At 43.4% G+C, this 18,605-nt stretch overlaps 1 protein-coding gene across 1 annotated transcript; it reads right to left on the bottom strand.

The window, feature by feature from the left end:
- Positions 1-9,749: 9,749 nt before the first annotated feature.
- Positions 9,750-16,295, bottom strand: LOC101470567 (extracellular calcium-sensing receptor-like). The gene is made up of 6 exons (XM_014408513.2): positions 16,032-16,295; positions 15,093-15,887; positions 14,775-15,002; positions 14,501-14,624; positions 13,752-13,965; positions 9,750-9,768 (listed from the first exon to the last, which is right to left on the bottom strand). The coding sequence occupies exons 1-6, from the start codon at positions 16,293-16,295 to the stop codon at positions 9,750-9,752; spliced, it is 1,644 nt and encodes a 547-aa protein (XP_014263999.2).
- Between the last annotated feature and the right edge of the window lie 2,310 nt (positions 16,296-18,605).

The raw sequence follows: 18,605 nt of genomic DNA, 5'->3' as shown, positions 1-18,605 counted from the left end.
AAGTGCCCACCCCTGCTCTGGCCATCTGTGTGAGGATGCCAAGTCTAGAGCTAAACCACTTAATGCCATTATAAATGCCTTCGTGTAAATGAAAGACTTGCACTGATATTTATACCTTCTGGTGCAACCTAAGATGTAATAACAGAAGAGAGATGATGCATTCTCAGGTTGAGGAAGAGGAGGAACATGTCCAATTATACAATTTTATGGAGGTTACTTTTTGTAAAAGAAGGAAATGCAGTTTAGGTGTGTAGGTATGTAATATGTAGTTATAATACAAAAAGTGATTCACTATAAATAAATATGCACTGAAAAATTATGAAATTATAGTGGCTTCTTCCTACAGTAAGTGACAAAAAAGTTGTTATTATTACTTTCTTAGAAAACACATACTTATTTATTAATTCAATTAAAATAATTGAGCTGCCTACTTTATTTACTTCACTTTATATTGTATTTTCAGGCTGCTCTGAGAGCTTTGTGTAAGTCACATTCACCTATTCACACACCTACATTCATATTAGTGATGCAATATTATATATCAATCTTAAAACAACTGTATTTCTCACAGTTGGGCAACTGATGGGTCAGATCGATTCAGTTTGATGTTTTTCTGTGTTTTCTACAATAAAGATTACCAGCAGTCTACCAGTTGCTAGAAGGGGAGAAGCTAATACTAAAAAATCGACAGTTTGGAGGTATTTCAGGCTGTCAGTATCAACAATTTCACTTTTTCTTTATAGTAATTTGTGTTTACAGTGGTTCCCTCTCCAACTGCAACAACTAGCTACCAATTTGATTTTCTTCACTTCACCCGTCTTTTGTCTGTGTGAGGAAGTAAAATCACAATGAAACTGAGAAGAGAAAGAGTATAAATTTAGCAATAAAGACTCACACTCTTAGTTGCAATGAAACACTTAAAAATAAAAATTACAAAAATGTAATTTTAACGATTGCTTTCTTAAAAAAAAATTTCTAATCTACTTGTGTTCATAAAGTGTAACAGCAACTGCAATATTTTATATCATTACAAAACAGCATAGTACCTTATTCCACATCTTAGTTGTATTTCACACATAATGATAAAATAACACTGTTAATAACATTTAACCAGAGAGAAAAAAATATAATTCTTGTGTTTAATCCAGGCTAACTTTCTAAAGCACCAAATTCTGCTGCATCCATTTTTCTGTTTTCTCTTTTCTTCTTTCTTTTCCAACAATGCCTAGCACCCTCTTTTGGTCATTTGGAAAATTGTGGTCTTACACCTACCCTACCCTACCTACCTACCTACTAGCGTAATTTAATACGTTATAATAATATACAACATAATGTTTTATAGTATTTCTGGTTACACAATGAAAATTGTTTACATAGTCACATTACTAAAAATTTTTTTAACACATACTGTTTTGAATGTGAATAAATCATAAAGCAACAATCTGTTACATTTAAAAAAAATTAATAAATAAAAGAAAAAAAAGCATCAAAGGACTTGAAAGTGTGCATAAGACAACTAAACTGCGTGCTGACAGAATTATTTCCATGGTAATGAAAAACTGAAGACAACACAACATCTAACCAAATTAAGAAAGCTATCGAGTAGGTTGGTGCATTATTATTAGTGTCTAGGAACGGGACTTAAGAACAGATTCCCAGAAGTCCAGTTCCTTGGAACTGTTAAGTCTGCTTGTCTCTCGATCCCGTTTATTGATTCCACTTGTACTTCTGCTACAGTGAGCTAATTTGAGTTTCTGCTCCAGAGAAGGAAACTAGCGGCACAGTCTACAGTATGGATATGTACATTACTTTTATTTTTATCATACAAAAAGATGAGAGCACAACAGTAATGTGCAAACATTTTCAGAAAAAAAAACAATACAATTTTGACTCTTTGCTAGCACCTGCACAGTGAGCATCATGTTGAATATTATTACACAGGAAAAAAACAACTACAGGGAGTGCAGAATTATTAGGCAAATGAGTATTTTGTCCACATCATCCTCTTCATGCATGTTGTCTTACTCCAAGCTGTATAGGCTCGAAAGCCTACTACCAATTAAGCATATTAGGTGATGTGCATGTCTGTAATGAGAAGGGGTGTGGTCTAATGACATCAACACCCTATATCAGGTGTGCATAATTATTAGACAACTTCCATTCCTTTGGCAAAATGGGTCAAAAGAAGGACTTGACAGGCACAGAAAAGTCAAAAATAGTGAGATATCTTGCAGAGGGATGCAGCAGTGTCAGAATTGCAAAGCTTCTGAAGCGTGATCATCGAACAATCAAGCGTTTCATTCAAAATAGTCAACAGGGTCGCAAGAAACGTGTGGAAAAATCAAGGCGCAAAATAACTGCCCATGAACTGAGAAAAGTCAAGCGTGCAGCTGCCAAGATGCCACTTGCCACCAGTTTGGCCATATTTCAGAGCTGCAACATCACTGGAGTGCCCAAAAGCACAAGGTGTGCAATACTCAGAGACATGGCCAAGGTAAGAAAGGCTGAAAGACAACCACCACTGAACAAGACACACAACCTGAAACGTCAAGACTGGGCCAAGAAATATCTCAACACTGGTTTTTCTAAGGTTTTATGGACTGATAAAATGAGAGTGAGTCTTGATGGGCCAGATGGATGGGCCCGTGGCTGGATTGGTAAAGGGCAGAGAGCTCCAGTCCGACTCAGACGCCAGCAAGGTGGAGGTGGAGTACTGGTTTGGGCTGGTATCATCAAAGATGAGCTTGTGGGGCCTTTTCGGGTTGAGGATGGAGTCAAGCTCAACTCCCAGTCCCACTGCCAGTTTCTGGAAGACACCTTCTTCAAGCAGTGGTACAGGAAGAAGTCTGCATCCTTCAAGAAAAACATGATTTCCATGCAGGACAATGCTCCATCACACGCGTCCAAGTACTCCACAGCGTGGCTGGCAAGAAAGGGTATAAAAGAAGAAAAACTAATGACATGGCCACCTTGTTCACCTGATCTGAACCCCATTGAGAACCTGTGGTCCATCATCAAATGTGAGATTTACAAGGAGGGAAAACAGTACACCTCTCTGAACAGTGTCTGGGAGGCTGTGGTTGCAGTTTTCAAAAATACCCATGTAGGTGCAGACGTAGCGTAAAAGAGTTAGTAGTTTATTTTCTTACTACCTGTAGATTACTTGTATTTGCTTATTTGTTTACTAAATGTTTGAGGTGTGAAATAAACCACAATTGAGCAAAATATGCGTGTGTGTGGTTGGAGGATGTGCGTGTGCGTGCGAGGGGGGCGCGAACATTTTTCTGTAAAACAAAGGGGGGCCCAGCGAAAAAAGTTTGGGAACCCCTGGCCTAACCTAACATATGAAACAGGAAAAGGCCGCCGTGTAATCTCTTTATTTCAAAAAAGCATGTGTATTCTGAATACCACCTTTTTAAACTGTAAATGTAACAGAATACAGTTACTCATATATTGTATTTTAAATACATAACGGCGGTACATGTATTCCGTTACTCCTAATGTAAAGAGTCACTTTGACCATGAGCACCATAGCAGCCATTGTGTTCCAGTCCAACACAGTGCTTTATTTTGAATCCATTACTGCTTACCCTGCACTAAACTCCATGCAACCTTTAAATAACAATCTACCTGCAGCATGTCTTACAACATGAAAAAACATAATGTCACATGTACAGACACAAAGTCCAAAACACGAGGACTTACTAATAAGGTTTAAATTTCCAATAATCAAATACCAATCAGAATGTCTCTTCTTCCTCTCCTGTCCTGTCTTTCTTATCTTACTCTATATCAAACTTTTTTCGTTAGGCCCTCCTTTCTTTTACAAGAAAAATGTTTGTTTTTTTTGAAAACGCAGCTTTTTCTGTCATGGTTTGCTGTGTGGCAGGCAGGAGAAGGACCCAAGATGCAGACTCACAGACACGGGGATAAACTCAAAAAACACAGCTTTATTGCTGGCCACGAGAAGTAATACAAAATAACCTAAAACTGGGAAAACTAAAGCATGAGCTGTACAAGGAACCGAACCACGGGGAGAATTACACACAACATGAGGGAGAACGCGACGCCGAACAGAGGGAGACTCAGACAGAAATACACAGAGGGTAAACGAGGAAAGTGGGCACACACGGGGAACACAGGTGACACTGATAATCATAACGAGACAGGGCGGGGTGAACTGAACATGACATGTACCGGCACAGAGGTTCAGACAGGAGGAGAGAGAGCACGGGGAAAACACAGACATAACGGGCTGGGGAAACATGAAACAACCACAAAGGGAGACGAGGGCTCATAAATACATAGAGGGCACACAGGGGGGAGAGAGAGCACGGGGAGAACTTAGACATAATGGGCAGGGGAAACATGGAATAAAACATAAGGAGAGACGAGGGCTCACAGATACACAGAGGGGCACACAGGGGGTAAAAGCCATGAAGGGAAAACACTTAGGGAACAACACAACAGGGCAACTCAGAAAACATGGCCTAAATAAGGAACGAAATACAAAAATACAAGGAACTAAGAATACTGGGCCCACATGGCCCAGGACCATGACATCACCCCCCCCTAAAGGGCTGGCTCCCGACAGCCCAAACCCGAAAAACAAAACAAAAACAGAAAACAACCCACCCAGGGCGGGAGGCGGGGGACCAGGACGGAGGGACCAGAACGGGAAACAAAACAAACAACAGAAAACACAGGAGCACATGACCATAGTCCAAATAAAGTTCAGGGGGCCGACCCAGAGCCCACAGGCACAAGAGTTCACGGGTCACACGGTCGGGGGGCCGACCAGGCGGGTGGCACAGGTGACAGAGCTGGTCCGGAGGCCGGCCGTGCGGAAGGCAGCGGCGGCGGCGAAGGAGACGACGGAGCAGTTCAGGGGGCCGACCGCGCCGAAGGCAGCGGCGGCGGCGAAGGAGACGACGGAGCAGTTCAGGGGGCCGGCCGCGCCGAAGGCAGCGGCGGCTCTCCAGTCTCAGGCGTGCTGGCTGTGGCCTGGTGGGCACAGGACCAGACGAGGCAGGACCAGACGGTGGCGATGCGGGGGCCAGACCAGGCGTCGCTGCAGAGGCTGGGGCCGGACCCGGCGAGGATAACGACGCGGATGAAGCTGGACCAGGCGAAGCACAGGCTGAGGCTGGGCCAGACGAGGACGAAGACTCTGAGGCTGGAGCTGCAGCAGACGAAGACTCGGAGGCTGGAGCTGCAGCAGACGAAGACTCGGAGGCTGGAGCTGCAGCAGACGAAGACTCGGAGGCTGGAGCTGCAACAGACGAAGACTCGGAGGCTGGAGCTGCAACAGACGAAGACTCGGAGGCTGGAGCTGCAGCTGACGAAGCACAGGCTGGAGCTGCAGCTGACGAAGCACAGGCTGGAGCTGCAGCTGACGAAGCACAGGCTGGAGCTGCAGCTGACGAAGCACAGGCTGGAGCTGGACCAGGAGGAGCAGAAGCAGAAGGTGGCTGGGTGGGCTCCTCGGGCCCTCCAGCTGACGTGACGCGAAGCGGTGGCGTCGCCGCAGGGTGCCAGATAGGCACACCTGGGAGTTCAACAGCAGACGCAGGACAAACAGTTATGAAGGCCCCTGGCTGGACTAGGAGCTGAGGAAACACAGGCTGCTGAGGCACAAACCCAGAGAGAGAGAGAGCAGGTAAAAAACAGTCCATAGGGCTTAACAGCTTAACACAAGAAACCATGAAGTGGACAGTGGTAGGGACCACCAGTTCTGAGCCAGCAATCATTAGGTTCCCAGAGTCTACATCAGTCCGAAGGGGCTCAGAGGTTACTAGCCCAGTCTGTGTAGTCCTAGGAGAGGTCAACATAAGCTGGTTGGACTCAACCGGTGGTAGTGTGCGGCTCAGAGGAGCTGGTTCGACCATACGGAAAACAAGGACCGCCACTCGATCCACAAAAACAAAGCTTAGATCACCAGGAGCTGACTCCTGGAAAAACAGTAGATACACAGATATGGACCTAACCATTGGCACCGTGGTAGCATGACTGTGGTGTGTTGGATGGACGTGTTTGTTGGAACCCGTACCCGCAGTGATCTGTGGCTGCAGAGTGTTAACCCTATTGAGTGGAGAGACAGATACAGGTGAAACGGTACGTGAACCATTAACTGAAGCAGGTGACGCTTCAGGCTGAGAGAGGGTGGTTATGACATTGTTCGGGGCCAAAACCCTATCTAGTGACGAGTTCATAGAGGCAGGAGAAAATGGTGTCACATAAATCCTGACCCCAGCTTCCATCTCCTGAGTGGTGGTTATGGTGCTGGAGCAAAACAGTTCAGAACCACCTGGTTTGTTATCTATGGGGAGACAGGAGACGTGTTGCGACATTACAGTGTCCTGGTCACCATGATCTGCTGTTATGTGTGCATCTTGGTAACATGCTAGGGGTTCATGACCAGTGTTCACAGTTTCTGGTTCGTGAAAAGCAAGTGTAGCTAGGCACACCGGAGCACTAGCTATGCTTTCGTTGCCTTCATTCAGTGACTGATGGAGGAGCAGGGCCGGCTCAGGAGGGAAGAGAGAAACCACAGGCAACTCAGATTTAGTTGGAACTGCAGACACGGAAAGAGACACCAAAGGAAACACCTCCCTACTGCTATTAAAACCAAAGGCGGTGGGAAACCTTGTCAGTCTGTGAATCGAGTCTGTGGTCCCTGCCGGGTTGAGTGAAGCGGGAGCGGAACTGTCTCTGGCCTGCGGCTCGGTGAACGGCTCATTGCTAGCCACCTCACCAGCTAAGTCCGTAGCCTCCTCACATGCCTTCTGCTCAGAGGTAACTTGGAGCGACTGGACAGTTTCACTCACCTCCGAGCGTCGGGCGATGCGGTGGCGACGCGAACGCCGTTTTCTTTTGGCCGTGGGCCCCGTAGACGTGGGAGATGGAGGCTCCTGAGGCGTCGCAGCGGCTGAGGAGGCGGTAGTTAGCGGAGTGGCAGGCGGAAGTCCCAGGCAACTCCGGGGGCCCCCAAGGGCTAGCCGTGTCCCGCGGAAAACCTCATCGTAGGGGGGAGCGAGCCATGGCTCCTCTCGTAGCTCTTCCTCCGGTTGCGCGCATACGGCGCGCTGCCGCTCCTCGAGGTCGGAATCCGCGCCCCCCACAGCCACCTCGTCTTGCTCAGTGGAGGGCAGAACGGGCCGTGGCGGTGCGCGACAGCGGCGGGAATGCCGTTTCCTCTTAGGGGCGGCCGTGGGCTCAGCCTGGCCTTCCATGGCGACCGGCTCCTCGCCCTCAGACCACATCCGTGCCAGGCAGGAAGCAGGAGACGAGTAGCCTGATCGCGGCGGCGAGGGGGGGTGGTCGGTCTGTGGTGGGACAGCTGACGAGAGCTCCTCCTCGGTGATAAGCCAGGGCTTCCAACGGAGCTCGTCCTCCCGATACGCCCGTAACACCTGCTGCCGCTCCTCTTCACCGAAGTCGCTGGCCTCTGGCATCTCCGTGCGCCACGTAGTGTAGACAGGCGGTGGCGGAGATGTAGAAGCCGATGAGAAGCGAACAGGCGGCGTAACGGTGGTGAGCCCCATGGTCCCGATCCTGACCGTTTCTGGTTCTTTCTGGGACAGCTGCCCCGGACGGATGCCCACGGCGGACACAAGAAAGTCCCGGATGTGGGGGCGCAGCGCGCCGAATAGCCACGGGAGCCCGGACACCATCCGCTGAAGACGGACGGCTACGGTCTCCCGGTATTCGCCTCGAGGTAGCGTCGCCCATTCCTCACAGTGGTATTCCACCGTGTAGACCAAGTCGTCCTGGAGGTCCGCGGAGGGGTTGTGAGCTGCTGGGTCCAGTTCGGGGTCGCGTTCTTCTGTCATGGTTTGCTGTGTGGCAGGCATGCAACCTTTAAATAACAATCTACCTGCAGCATGTCTTACAACATGAAAAAACATAATGTCACATGTACAGACACAAAGTCCAAAACACGAGGACTTACTAATAAGGTTTAAATTTCCAATAATCAAATACCAATCAGAATGTCTCTTCTTCCTCTCCTGTCCTGTCTTTCTTATCTTACTCTATATCAAACTTTTTTCGTTAGGCCCTCCTTTCTTTTACAAGAAAAATGTTTGTTTTTTTTGAAAACGCAGCTTTTTCTGTCATGGTTTGCTGTGTGGCAGGCAGGAGAAGGACCCAAGATGCAGACTCACAGACACGGGGATAAACTCAAAAAACACAGCTTTATTGCTGGCCACGAGAAGTAATACAAAATAACCTAAAACTGGGAAAACTAAAGCATGAGCTGTACAAGGAACCGAACCACGGGGAGAATTACACACAACATGAGGGAGAACGCGACGCCGAACAGAGGGAGACTCAGACAGAAATACACAGAGGGTAAACGAGGAAAGTGGGCACACACGGGGAACACAGGTGACACTGATAATCATAACGAGACAGGGCGGGGTGAACTGAACATGACATGTACCGGCACAGAGGTTTAGACAGGAGGAGAGAGAGCACGGGGAAAACACAGACATAACGGGCTGGGGAAACATGAAACAACCACAAAGGGAGACGAGGGCTCATAAATACATAGAGGGCACACAGGGGAGAGAGAGAGCACGGGGAGAACTTAGACATAATGGGCAGGGGAAACATGGAATAAAACATAAGGAGAGACGAGGGCTCACAGATACACAGAGGGGCACACAGGGGGTAAAAGCCATGAAGGGAAAACACTTAGGGAACAACACAACAGGGCAACTCAGAAAACATGGCCTAAATAAGGAACGAAATACAAAAATACAAGGAACTAAGAATACTGGGCCCACATGGCCCAGGACCATGACATTTTCTATGCGTTTGGGACTTTCGTCCACACATAAACGGCGTTTCGAATCACCGAAAACTGAGATTTTTTTAAAACTCCTTTTTTGCGTTTACGTGTGAACGAGGAATACAGAGTTCGTCACACAACCTCAAAGGTGTGTGCCTTTTTTCACGTCATGCTGTGCGCACGTTATTGTTTACATGAGATGAATTGCAGAATGGCAGATAGAGACAAAATATTGTTACTGTTAATCTGACTATCTTCAGGTTTTACACGCTTACATATACACACGCAGTTACTGTCCCCCCATTTAGAAAGGCAGAGGCATCATGGTGTAATTATTTTATGTGTAGTTGTTTTTTTCCTGTGTAATAATATTCAACATTGCTATCAATACATTTTTCAACATATGCCTCTCTGTGCAACATGGGCTTAAAAACGTCAACAACTGTAGGATACTGTTTAGACAGACGGGACAAATCGTGACAGGATCAGCCTGATATTATTTGTATCCCACTGTAACTTTACTGTATAAAGACTTAACATCTCCAAAATGTCAGGAGTAGTTAGTTATTACAACAAGTGATTGTGAACTAAAAACCAAGAATGTGGGATACTGTTTGTCTGTGATTTGAACAGCCCAACGCGTGCTCCCGACGCAGGGAAAACCAATTAAGCAGGGGAGACCTACCTTGGCACTTGTGCAGGTGAAGCCAAAGGGAAGGTATGCTTCACAATATTTTCTAGTCTTTGGCTTAGAATGAAGTTGGTTTGGAAACATATTCAGCTATGCTTCATCTCCTGCTTTGCGTTTGTGTGGGCGCCCCGTGCTAGCAGTGTCCAAGCAATTGTTTGTTTGTTTTTTTTCCTTTTTCATAGCGCCGCCTCCCCCCCCCCCCCCCTCCTGCAATGGCTCGGGCGGGCTTTGGAAAGCTCTGCTCTACAGTATCTCTGAGTGAAGTTACTTCTTTTTCTTTTTGCTCCCTGTGAAATAGTGGTGGTAAATTTGATTCTTTTTACTGAATCGAATTTTAATGAATCACTCACCAAAGTGAATCTGTTTTTTTGAGTCACTGAGTCAGTCGACCAGAGAGTGCAAAAAATATACATTTTCACTCAAACTTAATTTGTTTCTCTTTTCATGTAAATCCTACTGCTAAGATGAATGATTCTAAAAGAAAACAACTATTTTATAGAGCAAAAAAGAGCAAAAACATTTCTAAAATTAAGCAATTTCGTATCAAAATTGCTTAATAAACATTTATTTATTTTTATTTTAATATATTTTTATTTTTTATTTTATTAGTATTTTCCTTAAATGTGTTAAATATATATTTTCTCATCTAAATGTCCACTGAGCTGTGAGCCAGGGGGCGGTAATGTGCCTTAACAGTGGTTGCCAACCAAGAAGAAGAAGAAGCTGTGAGCCAGGAGGGAGGGGGTGAGTGATTCGTTCGCTCTATGATTCAGCACAGGAGGGAGGGGGTGAGCGAGTCCTGAGTGATTCGCTTACGATTCAACACAGGAGGGAGGGGGTTAGCGAGTGAGTGATTCATTCGCTCTATGATTCAGCACAGGAGGGAGGGGGTGAGCGAGTCCTGAGTGATTTGCTTACGCTTACGATTCAGCACAGGAGGTAGGGGGTTAGTGAGTCCTGAGTGATTAGCTTAGGCTTACGATTCAGCACAGGAAGGGAGGGGGTGAGTAGCTCAAATGTGCTGTTAGCATGTTAGCAGAGCGATGCTACTGTGAACCGAGGAGCTATTTTCTTGATGTGAGCTTGTACTCAGGGTTTTTTCTTCAAGTTCAGAGCAGAATTTTTTTTGTTATGTTACTGGATGTTGTGTTTTTCTCCACAATTTTAATTATAAGCTAGATACATTGCTGCTAACAGCAACAGGGATGAGTCAGTGAGTTAGTTGGGCTTGTGAATCATGATTCATGAGTCAGTAAAGTGATTCTCGAGTATTGAACGATTCGTTCATGATTCGCGCATCACTACTGTGAAATACAGCTGCTGTAAATTTAGCTAGCAGACACACAGTGCAACAAACAGAAATGCTCCATTTGAAATTACCTGCTACTTTTTGCTCCTCTCACTCCTATTTTGAAGCGCTAGTTGAATGCAACTGTACGTTGGCCCCTAGAGACAAAGCACGTAAAAACTCCAAAACACTTGCAAACTCCAAAACACTTGCAAACTAAAAAACACATGCAAACTCCAAAACACGTACAAACTCCAAAACACTTGCAAACTAAAAACACATGCAAACTCCAAAACACGTACAAACTCCAAAACACTTGCAAAATCCAAAACACTTGCAAACTCCAAAACACGTACAAACTCCAAAACACTTGCAAAATCCAAAACACTTGCAAACTAAAAAACACATACAAACTCCAAAACACTTGCAAAATCCAAAACACGTACAAACTCCAAAACACTTGCAAAATCCAAAAGACTTGCAAACTCCAAAACACGTACAAACTCCAAAACACTTGGAAAATCCAAAACACTTGCAAACTAAAAAACACATGCAAACTCCAAAACACGTACAAACTCCAAAACACTTGGGGTTTCTGGAATATTATGTTTTTGTTCCTGCAAACACTTTTTATGCAGTTTTTGCAAAGCTATATGTGGAAGGAAACCGTGACCTAGGACAAGCTGATGGCATAAGATGTAAGTACAACTCCTCCGGTTTCATATGCAAAAAAAATTATTGCGCTAGCTTATGTGGTTGCAGTGCTACCGCGATTTAAAAATAGTTATGCAAAACAGAGCGTGCCCGCTCCGACTGGTTTTAAAGGGTTAAGAAAAGTGTTTTGTGTAATTTGTGTAATACATTACTTTTGTAACGGTCATGGGTTGGTGACCCAGTGTTTTGTGTTATTATTAATATTTGATTTCATCATAGTTTATTATTAATAGTCTTTTTGGTTTATGGTATTGTATTTCTAGCTATCTAGTTCTTCTTTGGGGTTTCTAGTTCTTGGGTTTTGTTCCTGTGCCCCTCATGTTTAGTGTAGGCATAGTTCTGTCTTCATGTTTATTTTCTTGTTCCCCAGTTAATCCTGTCCCCGTGCTCCATGTTCCCTCTGTTCAGTGTCAAGTCCATGCCTCTGTGCCTGTCATATGTTTCCTGTTTTCTTTGACTTGTCCCAGTTGTGTTACCCATATGGAAAAGATATATATAAATCTTATAAAGTTTGTATCTGTCTTGTGTGAAACTTGTATGAAAAGCATATAAGTGTGAAAACAGATATAAGATCCCTTGAAAAATTATATAATGAAACTTGTATGTTTTGGATACTTACTAAAACAATATATGAAAGTAATGCAAAAGTGGCCACTTTCATGAGTAAATCATGTAAGCCTTATATGATTTACTCATGAAAGTGGCCACTTTCATGAGTAATCACATATAAGTTTTTACTATTTCTTTTCCGTATGGGTACCACCTGTTCCCCATCCTCTTGTTGTCCTGCTTGTGTATTTAAGTCCTGTGTTTCTTTCTGTTAGTTGTTGTGTTGTACCTTCATTGTGCTGCGTTTTCTCCTCTGTGCTTATGGTAACATTCTGGTTCTCTGTTCCTGGTTTTCTTTTCTAGTTTTCCCAGCTGTCTGATTAGAGTTTTGTGCTTTGAGTTTCTAGTTTGAGTTATCTTGTATTTCATGTTTGAGTTTTTCTAGCAAATAAAGCTGTCGCTTTGAGTTTAATTTTTGGGCCTGCATTTGGGTCCTTCCTCCTGCCTTTCACAGAGCGCACACCATGACAACTTTTTTGAGCAATGACTCTAACAACACTCACAATAAAGAGGAGAAATACCTCCACGTGGACAAACTTGTGCTATGTCTTTGATATCCTGCTTTGAGATGGTGGTGACTCTTAAAGTAGAGCCAAGTAGAGTAGGTTTGGGAAAGCTGAAGTCAGCTGAGAGTGAAGAAGTCACTTGGATGAGTGACAAAACATTTCTCCTACTGAAAACACTATGTCCAATGAACAGAATCAACTTTTTGATAGTAGATGGTAGAAGCAGTCTGCATGCCTACATGCATGGTTATATACACCTGTGATTGAAACACCTAAATTCAATAATTTCGATGAGTGAGCGTGAATACTTTTCGCAATATGACCATATTAATGTCACTGGTATATTCATATGCATTTTAAAAATACAATCTTTGTAACCGAAGGATGAAGTGAACTGTTGTTTGAATATCCAAACCATTGCTTACATATTGTTTTATTTATTTTTTTCAGAAAGATGATTATGGAGCTCCCTTTCCCATCATGTTCTTTTTTGTGTTCCTTTCTGGTTTCAGTAAGATGATATAACATTTGGGGAAAAAAATGCAAATCAGCAGTCCAAAGCTGGAGGCAAGAATAGCAAATATTTCTACAGCAACACTGAACTTCCCTGGAGAGCTGACATACGCTGGGATAAATGTGATCCACACTGCACAAAATATCAGCATGCTAAAGGTGATAAACTTGGCTTCATTAAAATTATCAGGCAGTTTCCGAGCCAGAAAAGCAAAAATAAAACATAAGAGAGACAAAAGTCCAATGTAGCCAAGCACAGCCCAATAACCTACAACAGAGCCCAAAGCACACTCTAATGTAATCTTATCTTTAAATTCTTTGAAATTCTTAAATGGAAAAGGCGGAGAAATTGTTAGCCAGATGACACATATGAATACTTGTATAAGAGTGAAACCTGTAACACAGAGTCTCTGCTGTGCAGGTCCAAACCATTTCATTACATTGCTCCCTGGACGTGAAGTCCGGAAAGCCACTAAAACAACCATTGTTTTCCCCAGAACACAAGAGATACAAAGGACAAAGGTGATGCCAAATGCTACATGTCGCAGCATGCAAGACCATTCAGAGGGCTGACCAATGAATGTCAGAGAACACAGGAAACACAATGTCAAAGAGAAGAGCAGCAGGAAGCTCAGCTCAGAATTGTTTGCCCTCACAATAGGAGTTTTCCTGTATTTGAAGAATATTAATGCCACACCAGTAGTCATGCATGTTCCAAATAAAGATGCAGCAGTCAGGAGTGCTCCCATAATTTCTTCATATGATAGAAACACTGCCTCTTTCTTAATACAGGCATCTTTTTTCTGATTTGGCCAAAACTCAGGGAGGCATCTCACACAGCTGACAGAATCTGCAAATTGATAATGAACCAGATGTTACACTTCATGAGTAGATTTTTCACTTTTCCCCAAGTGCATAATTTTCAGTGTTTACATCTACTTTATCCTATATCATTTCTACAATTACTCTAGTAAGCTACTGATGTCACACAATCATAAAGAGAAGAAGCAACATGTTTCCTGACATTTCTTCACTTTCTCATCAACATAGCAGATGATGCATTTCTTACATTGCTCCAGTTTCTACTCTGCACCTAGCCAAATATAGAGCATACAAAAATGAAAAGAGATCAACCTACAAACCCATGTTATCTGCTGAGTTGACTGTTTTGTTATATTTTTTTTATTTCTATTAACGTTGAAGATTTGGTGTCACCTGGAGTTGACTCTTGAACTGTGAAAAGACATCTGGCATAGGTCTTTTTGTCTGTTTCTTTTTTATAAGGTGTATAAGGTGTATTTTACTGGCTTTGGGGGATATGTGAATTAAACAAAAATGCAAAGCCTGCCTCACTAACTTCTAAAGTTTCTGTTAGAGCACAAAACCTGTAATGTTGCTGATCTCGCCATCTGCACATCTTATACAGTCATAGCAGCAAACAGGCCTTCCTTTCTGGAGAACCTTGCGTGTTCCTGGGGGACATTTCTCACTGCAAACTGACACAGGCACCTGTATGGATAAATGCACAATGACTACAACAAAAGTCCCTGTATCATTTGAGCTTTATTTTTCATTGCCTCAAATTCAAACCAAATTCAAACATTCAAAATTGAAATTGTAGCTTTTAATTACGGTTTTAATTATTTTCTAATACCTTACCTGCTTTGTGTTACTTTCCCAAATTAATGAGTTATTTTGCAAAGTCAGCTGTTTGTCTGGAGAAAGTGATGCATCGTAAAGACCAACTGTCACAAACTCCACAATACTGTTTTTTCTTGGCTGCCAGTTTATAATTTCATACTTTGCTGCTGGATCTCCATTCTCATCAAAGTAAACCTCATCACCTTCTTTTGTTTTGAAATAAATTTTTAGAATGCGCTGCAAAATCTAAGAAGACAAGCAGTCTGTTAATTTATTGAATCTCATTTTGTAACACAGACAGCACAACTGCTACTTTTTGTTCAAATGTAACCTCACCATGAATGGATCTAGCTGCACATTTTTGTTACATGTTTCATTACAGCTGAGGATTTTGTGAAGTGCATGGGCCACAGCATACACTCCTTTGTAGACATTGTTAAAGATAGACATAAGTGACATATCAGTGAAACTGTTTTGAACTCCAGTCATATCTTCATGTCCAGTGCACTCCCTCGGATTTTCTGCTGTTGATTTCAACTCCTTGAACTTACAACTAAATAGTGTCTCCCAGAACTCAATAAAGAGTTCATTATTAGATGAATTCAGTGATTTTACATTCAGTATAAACTCTTTCAAGCCACTGACATGTGCTTTTGGAATTGAAAGACCAATGGCACCATCTAGTATGTGATGTATATCCATTGCAGCTATTTGGGAATCAGATATCCAAGACTCACTGCCTACCCACTGGTACCCAGTTAGGCCATGGACAGACAGTTTATTTATTAGCACATCCATATCCATGTGTGAAAGAAAGGCAATGATCACCTTGGAGGTTGAAGCCTTTATAGTTTCAATGATCTTTTGAATTTTTTCATAGGGATCTGTCCTAAAAAAAGATACAGAATACTCTAGACAGATGCCCAGCTGCTGTGCAGTTTCTGTGAATGTGGCCATGCCATTATTTCCATAATCATCATTGGTTCGAATAGCTCCAACCCAAGTCCATCCAAAGTACTTGACCAAATGGGCCAGGGCTCTGCTCTGGTAGTAGTCACTTGGTATTGTTCTGAGGAAGGATGGGTACTTGGTTTTGTCACTGAGACAAGCACATGTGGCAAAGTGACTGATCTAAAAGAAAGGAAAAAGAACTCATTCACATGGAAAAACACAAAGAATGATATATATTGATAAAGTGGAACAATAAAGGCAAATGGTTTTTGTTGGGGGTTTTTTTTTTCCAGAAATTCTTACATTTCTACCAATCCTACCTACCATTGGTATATAAAATGGCCCAATTACAGTTGATATTGCCATGCAAGGAGATGAAGAAGTCTCTCCCAAAATGGTCTGCACTGATGCAGGTCTGGTACAGGGTACTCCAGACACTGCAGAAAAAATTTCATTACCATTTACTAAGGCAAGTGCAACTTTTATACCTCTGGCAATGGAGCCACAAGTATCATACATTTTATAGCCCAGAGAGACTCCTGGCAGTAGATCTGAACTGTTGTTAATCTCCTCAATGGCAAAACGCATAGCCTGGGCAAACTGGAACTCTCTGAAATTCAAACTTGATCCAAACAGTAAATAATTGATATAATATTTAGTTTCACATTGAAGAAGACACAGAACATTGTTAAATGTCACTCAGTTAAAATCAATCCGTCAGTAACACAACTGAAATACATGAATATCTAAACCAGAATGAGACAAAAGACCTGACACCTTTTTTTTTTGGAGACCACTTTTAGATATTTCAAAATTGAATAAATTTTTGCAATGTTATACCTGGTACATTGCAGTGGTAGTGGTTTCTGCATGTAGTTATCCTTTCTGTCTTTCCAGCTGCTGTGAAAAGAGAACATCCCTCCTAGTATAATATCCCCATTCTTAGACAGTTGGGGGTTCTCAGGGTCCCCTCTTCTCTTGCATATCTCCTCACTATGAGAGAAACACGCTACCAATAACAGTTGTAAAAATGCCCACCCCTGTTCTGGCCATTTCTGCGTAGATGGCATGCTGTCTGGAAAACCTAAACCACTGGGTGGCATTATATGGCACTGTATACAGTAAGACTTGTATTTATACATTTTAAAGTAGCAAAAATTAATCCCTGTGGAACAAAAAGGTGGGGTGAGAGGAGTAACTCTGTGATATACTATAGTCTTATTCAAAATATATTCTATATGTGCTTAAATCCCAAATACGTATTTGTTATCAATTTTTTAATTGACTGAGATACAGTTTAAACTACATTTTCTTTAACTTTAATTAGACTCAAGAGAATCTGATTTAGTGCTGGCTCAAAACAACAACCTGCTTTCTGATTTAGGGCTGGCTCAAAACAACAACCTGCTTTGTTATCTTATATGCAATGTTTTTCTAAACAAAGGAATATCCTGCTAGTGTTGTAGTTTAGCTTGTACTTGTCTGCTGTCTGGAGGCAGAAGGGTTGCATGTCTAATCTGCTAACAATAAATAACTTTATCAGGGTTAAATATGCGTGTTTATGCATATTTGTGTGTTTGAGCCTTGTTCAAAACATGAAGCTTGAGGTGAGAAGGACAATTAGGATGTTGTTGGCCTTCTCTCACCCTTCTGTATGATTCTTCATATATTGAGTCTGTTCTGTTCTTTAAAATAAATACAACCTGTAGCCACTTCTAACATGTTTCCTTACATATTGTAACGCACTCGATTACAAGTTAGTTGATTGTTGTGTTATTGTGTTCACATTGCCACTCACTTATGGCATAGCTGCTCCACAGTCTAGAGGCCGTTAAGCCTATCAGTCATATCAGCTAACTATGACAGAGTAGCAGAGCATGCTTGTGGCTGGCTGAGAGCATTTGGGGAGTGGGAGCATACTTGCCAACCTTGAGACCTCATAATTAGGGAGACATTCAAAAGGGCTGTTATGGGGCCATCTCACACTTCATCCATGGAAGCCATGACAGTGGGATTAAGGAGGTCCTCAAAATATTCTTTCCATCGCTTGAATATTTTCTCAGCTGAAGTCCGCAGCGCTCCACCAACACTATACACAGTGTAGGTAGAGCAATCGCTTTCCCCTCCTAAGTCGCCAGACAGTGTGCCAGAATCTCTTTGAGGCAGTCCGAAAGTCTTTTTCTGTGGCCTCTTCGAACTCCTCCCACACCCAAAATTTTGCTTCAGCCACTGCCCAAGCCGTGTTCCACTTGGCCTGTTGGTAGCTATCAGCTGCCTCCAAATTCCCACAGGCTAACCAAGCCCGTTACCATGTTCAAACACGGTGTTCCTTATGGCCAAACTGTGTTTTGCACAGAAGTCCAACAACAATCAGATCCGGTAGGCCGTTTGCGCCCCTTCAGGTCTCACTGTCATTGCCCACATGAGCATTGAAGTCTCCCAGTAGGAACACAGAGTCCCCAGGTGGAGCACCCTCTACCACCCCACCCAGGGACTCCAAGATGCTGGGTACTCTGAACCGCCACTTGGTGCATAAGTGCAGACGATGGTCAAGACCCGTTACCCGACCCGAAGGCGCAGGGAACGAACCCTCTTGTCCACTTGAAGAAAGCCCAATGTACGGACAGGAAGCCGAGGAGATACTAGGATACCCGCTCCAGTCCACCACCTCTCTCCAGGAGACTGGTTCTAGAGCCCAAGCCGTGCATTTAGGTGAGCCCGACTATATCCAGCTGGTACCTCTCAACCTCACACACTAACTCAGCCTCTGTCCCCATCAGAGAGGTAAAATTCAATTTCCCAATTGCCAGTCTTGGTATCCAGGTATCAGTCCGCCAGGGCCTCTGCTCCTGACCACCACCCAGCTCACAATGCACCCATGACCCCTACGGTGCCTCC

Source organism: Maylandia zebra, linkage group LG14, assembly GCF_041146795.1.
Source record: "Maylandia zebra isolate NMK-2024a linkage group LG14, Mzebra_GT3a, whole genome shotgun sequence".
Taxonomy (NCBI): Eukaryota; Metazoa; Chordata; class Actinopteri; order Cichliformes; family Cichlidae; genus Maylandia; species Maylandia zebra.
The sequence above is the reverse complement of the archived record's forward strand: the minus strand, read 5'-3'. Positions and strand labels throughout refer to the sequence as shown.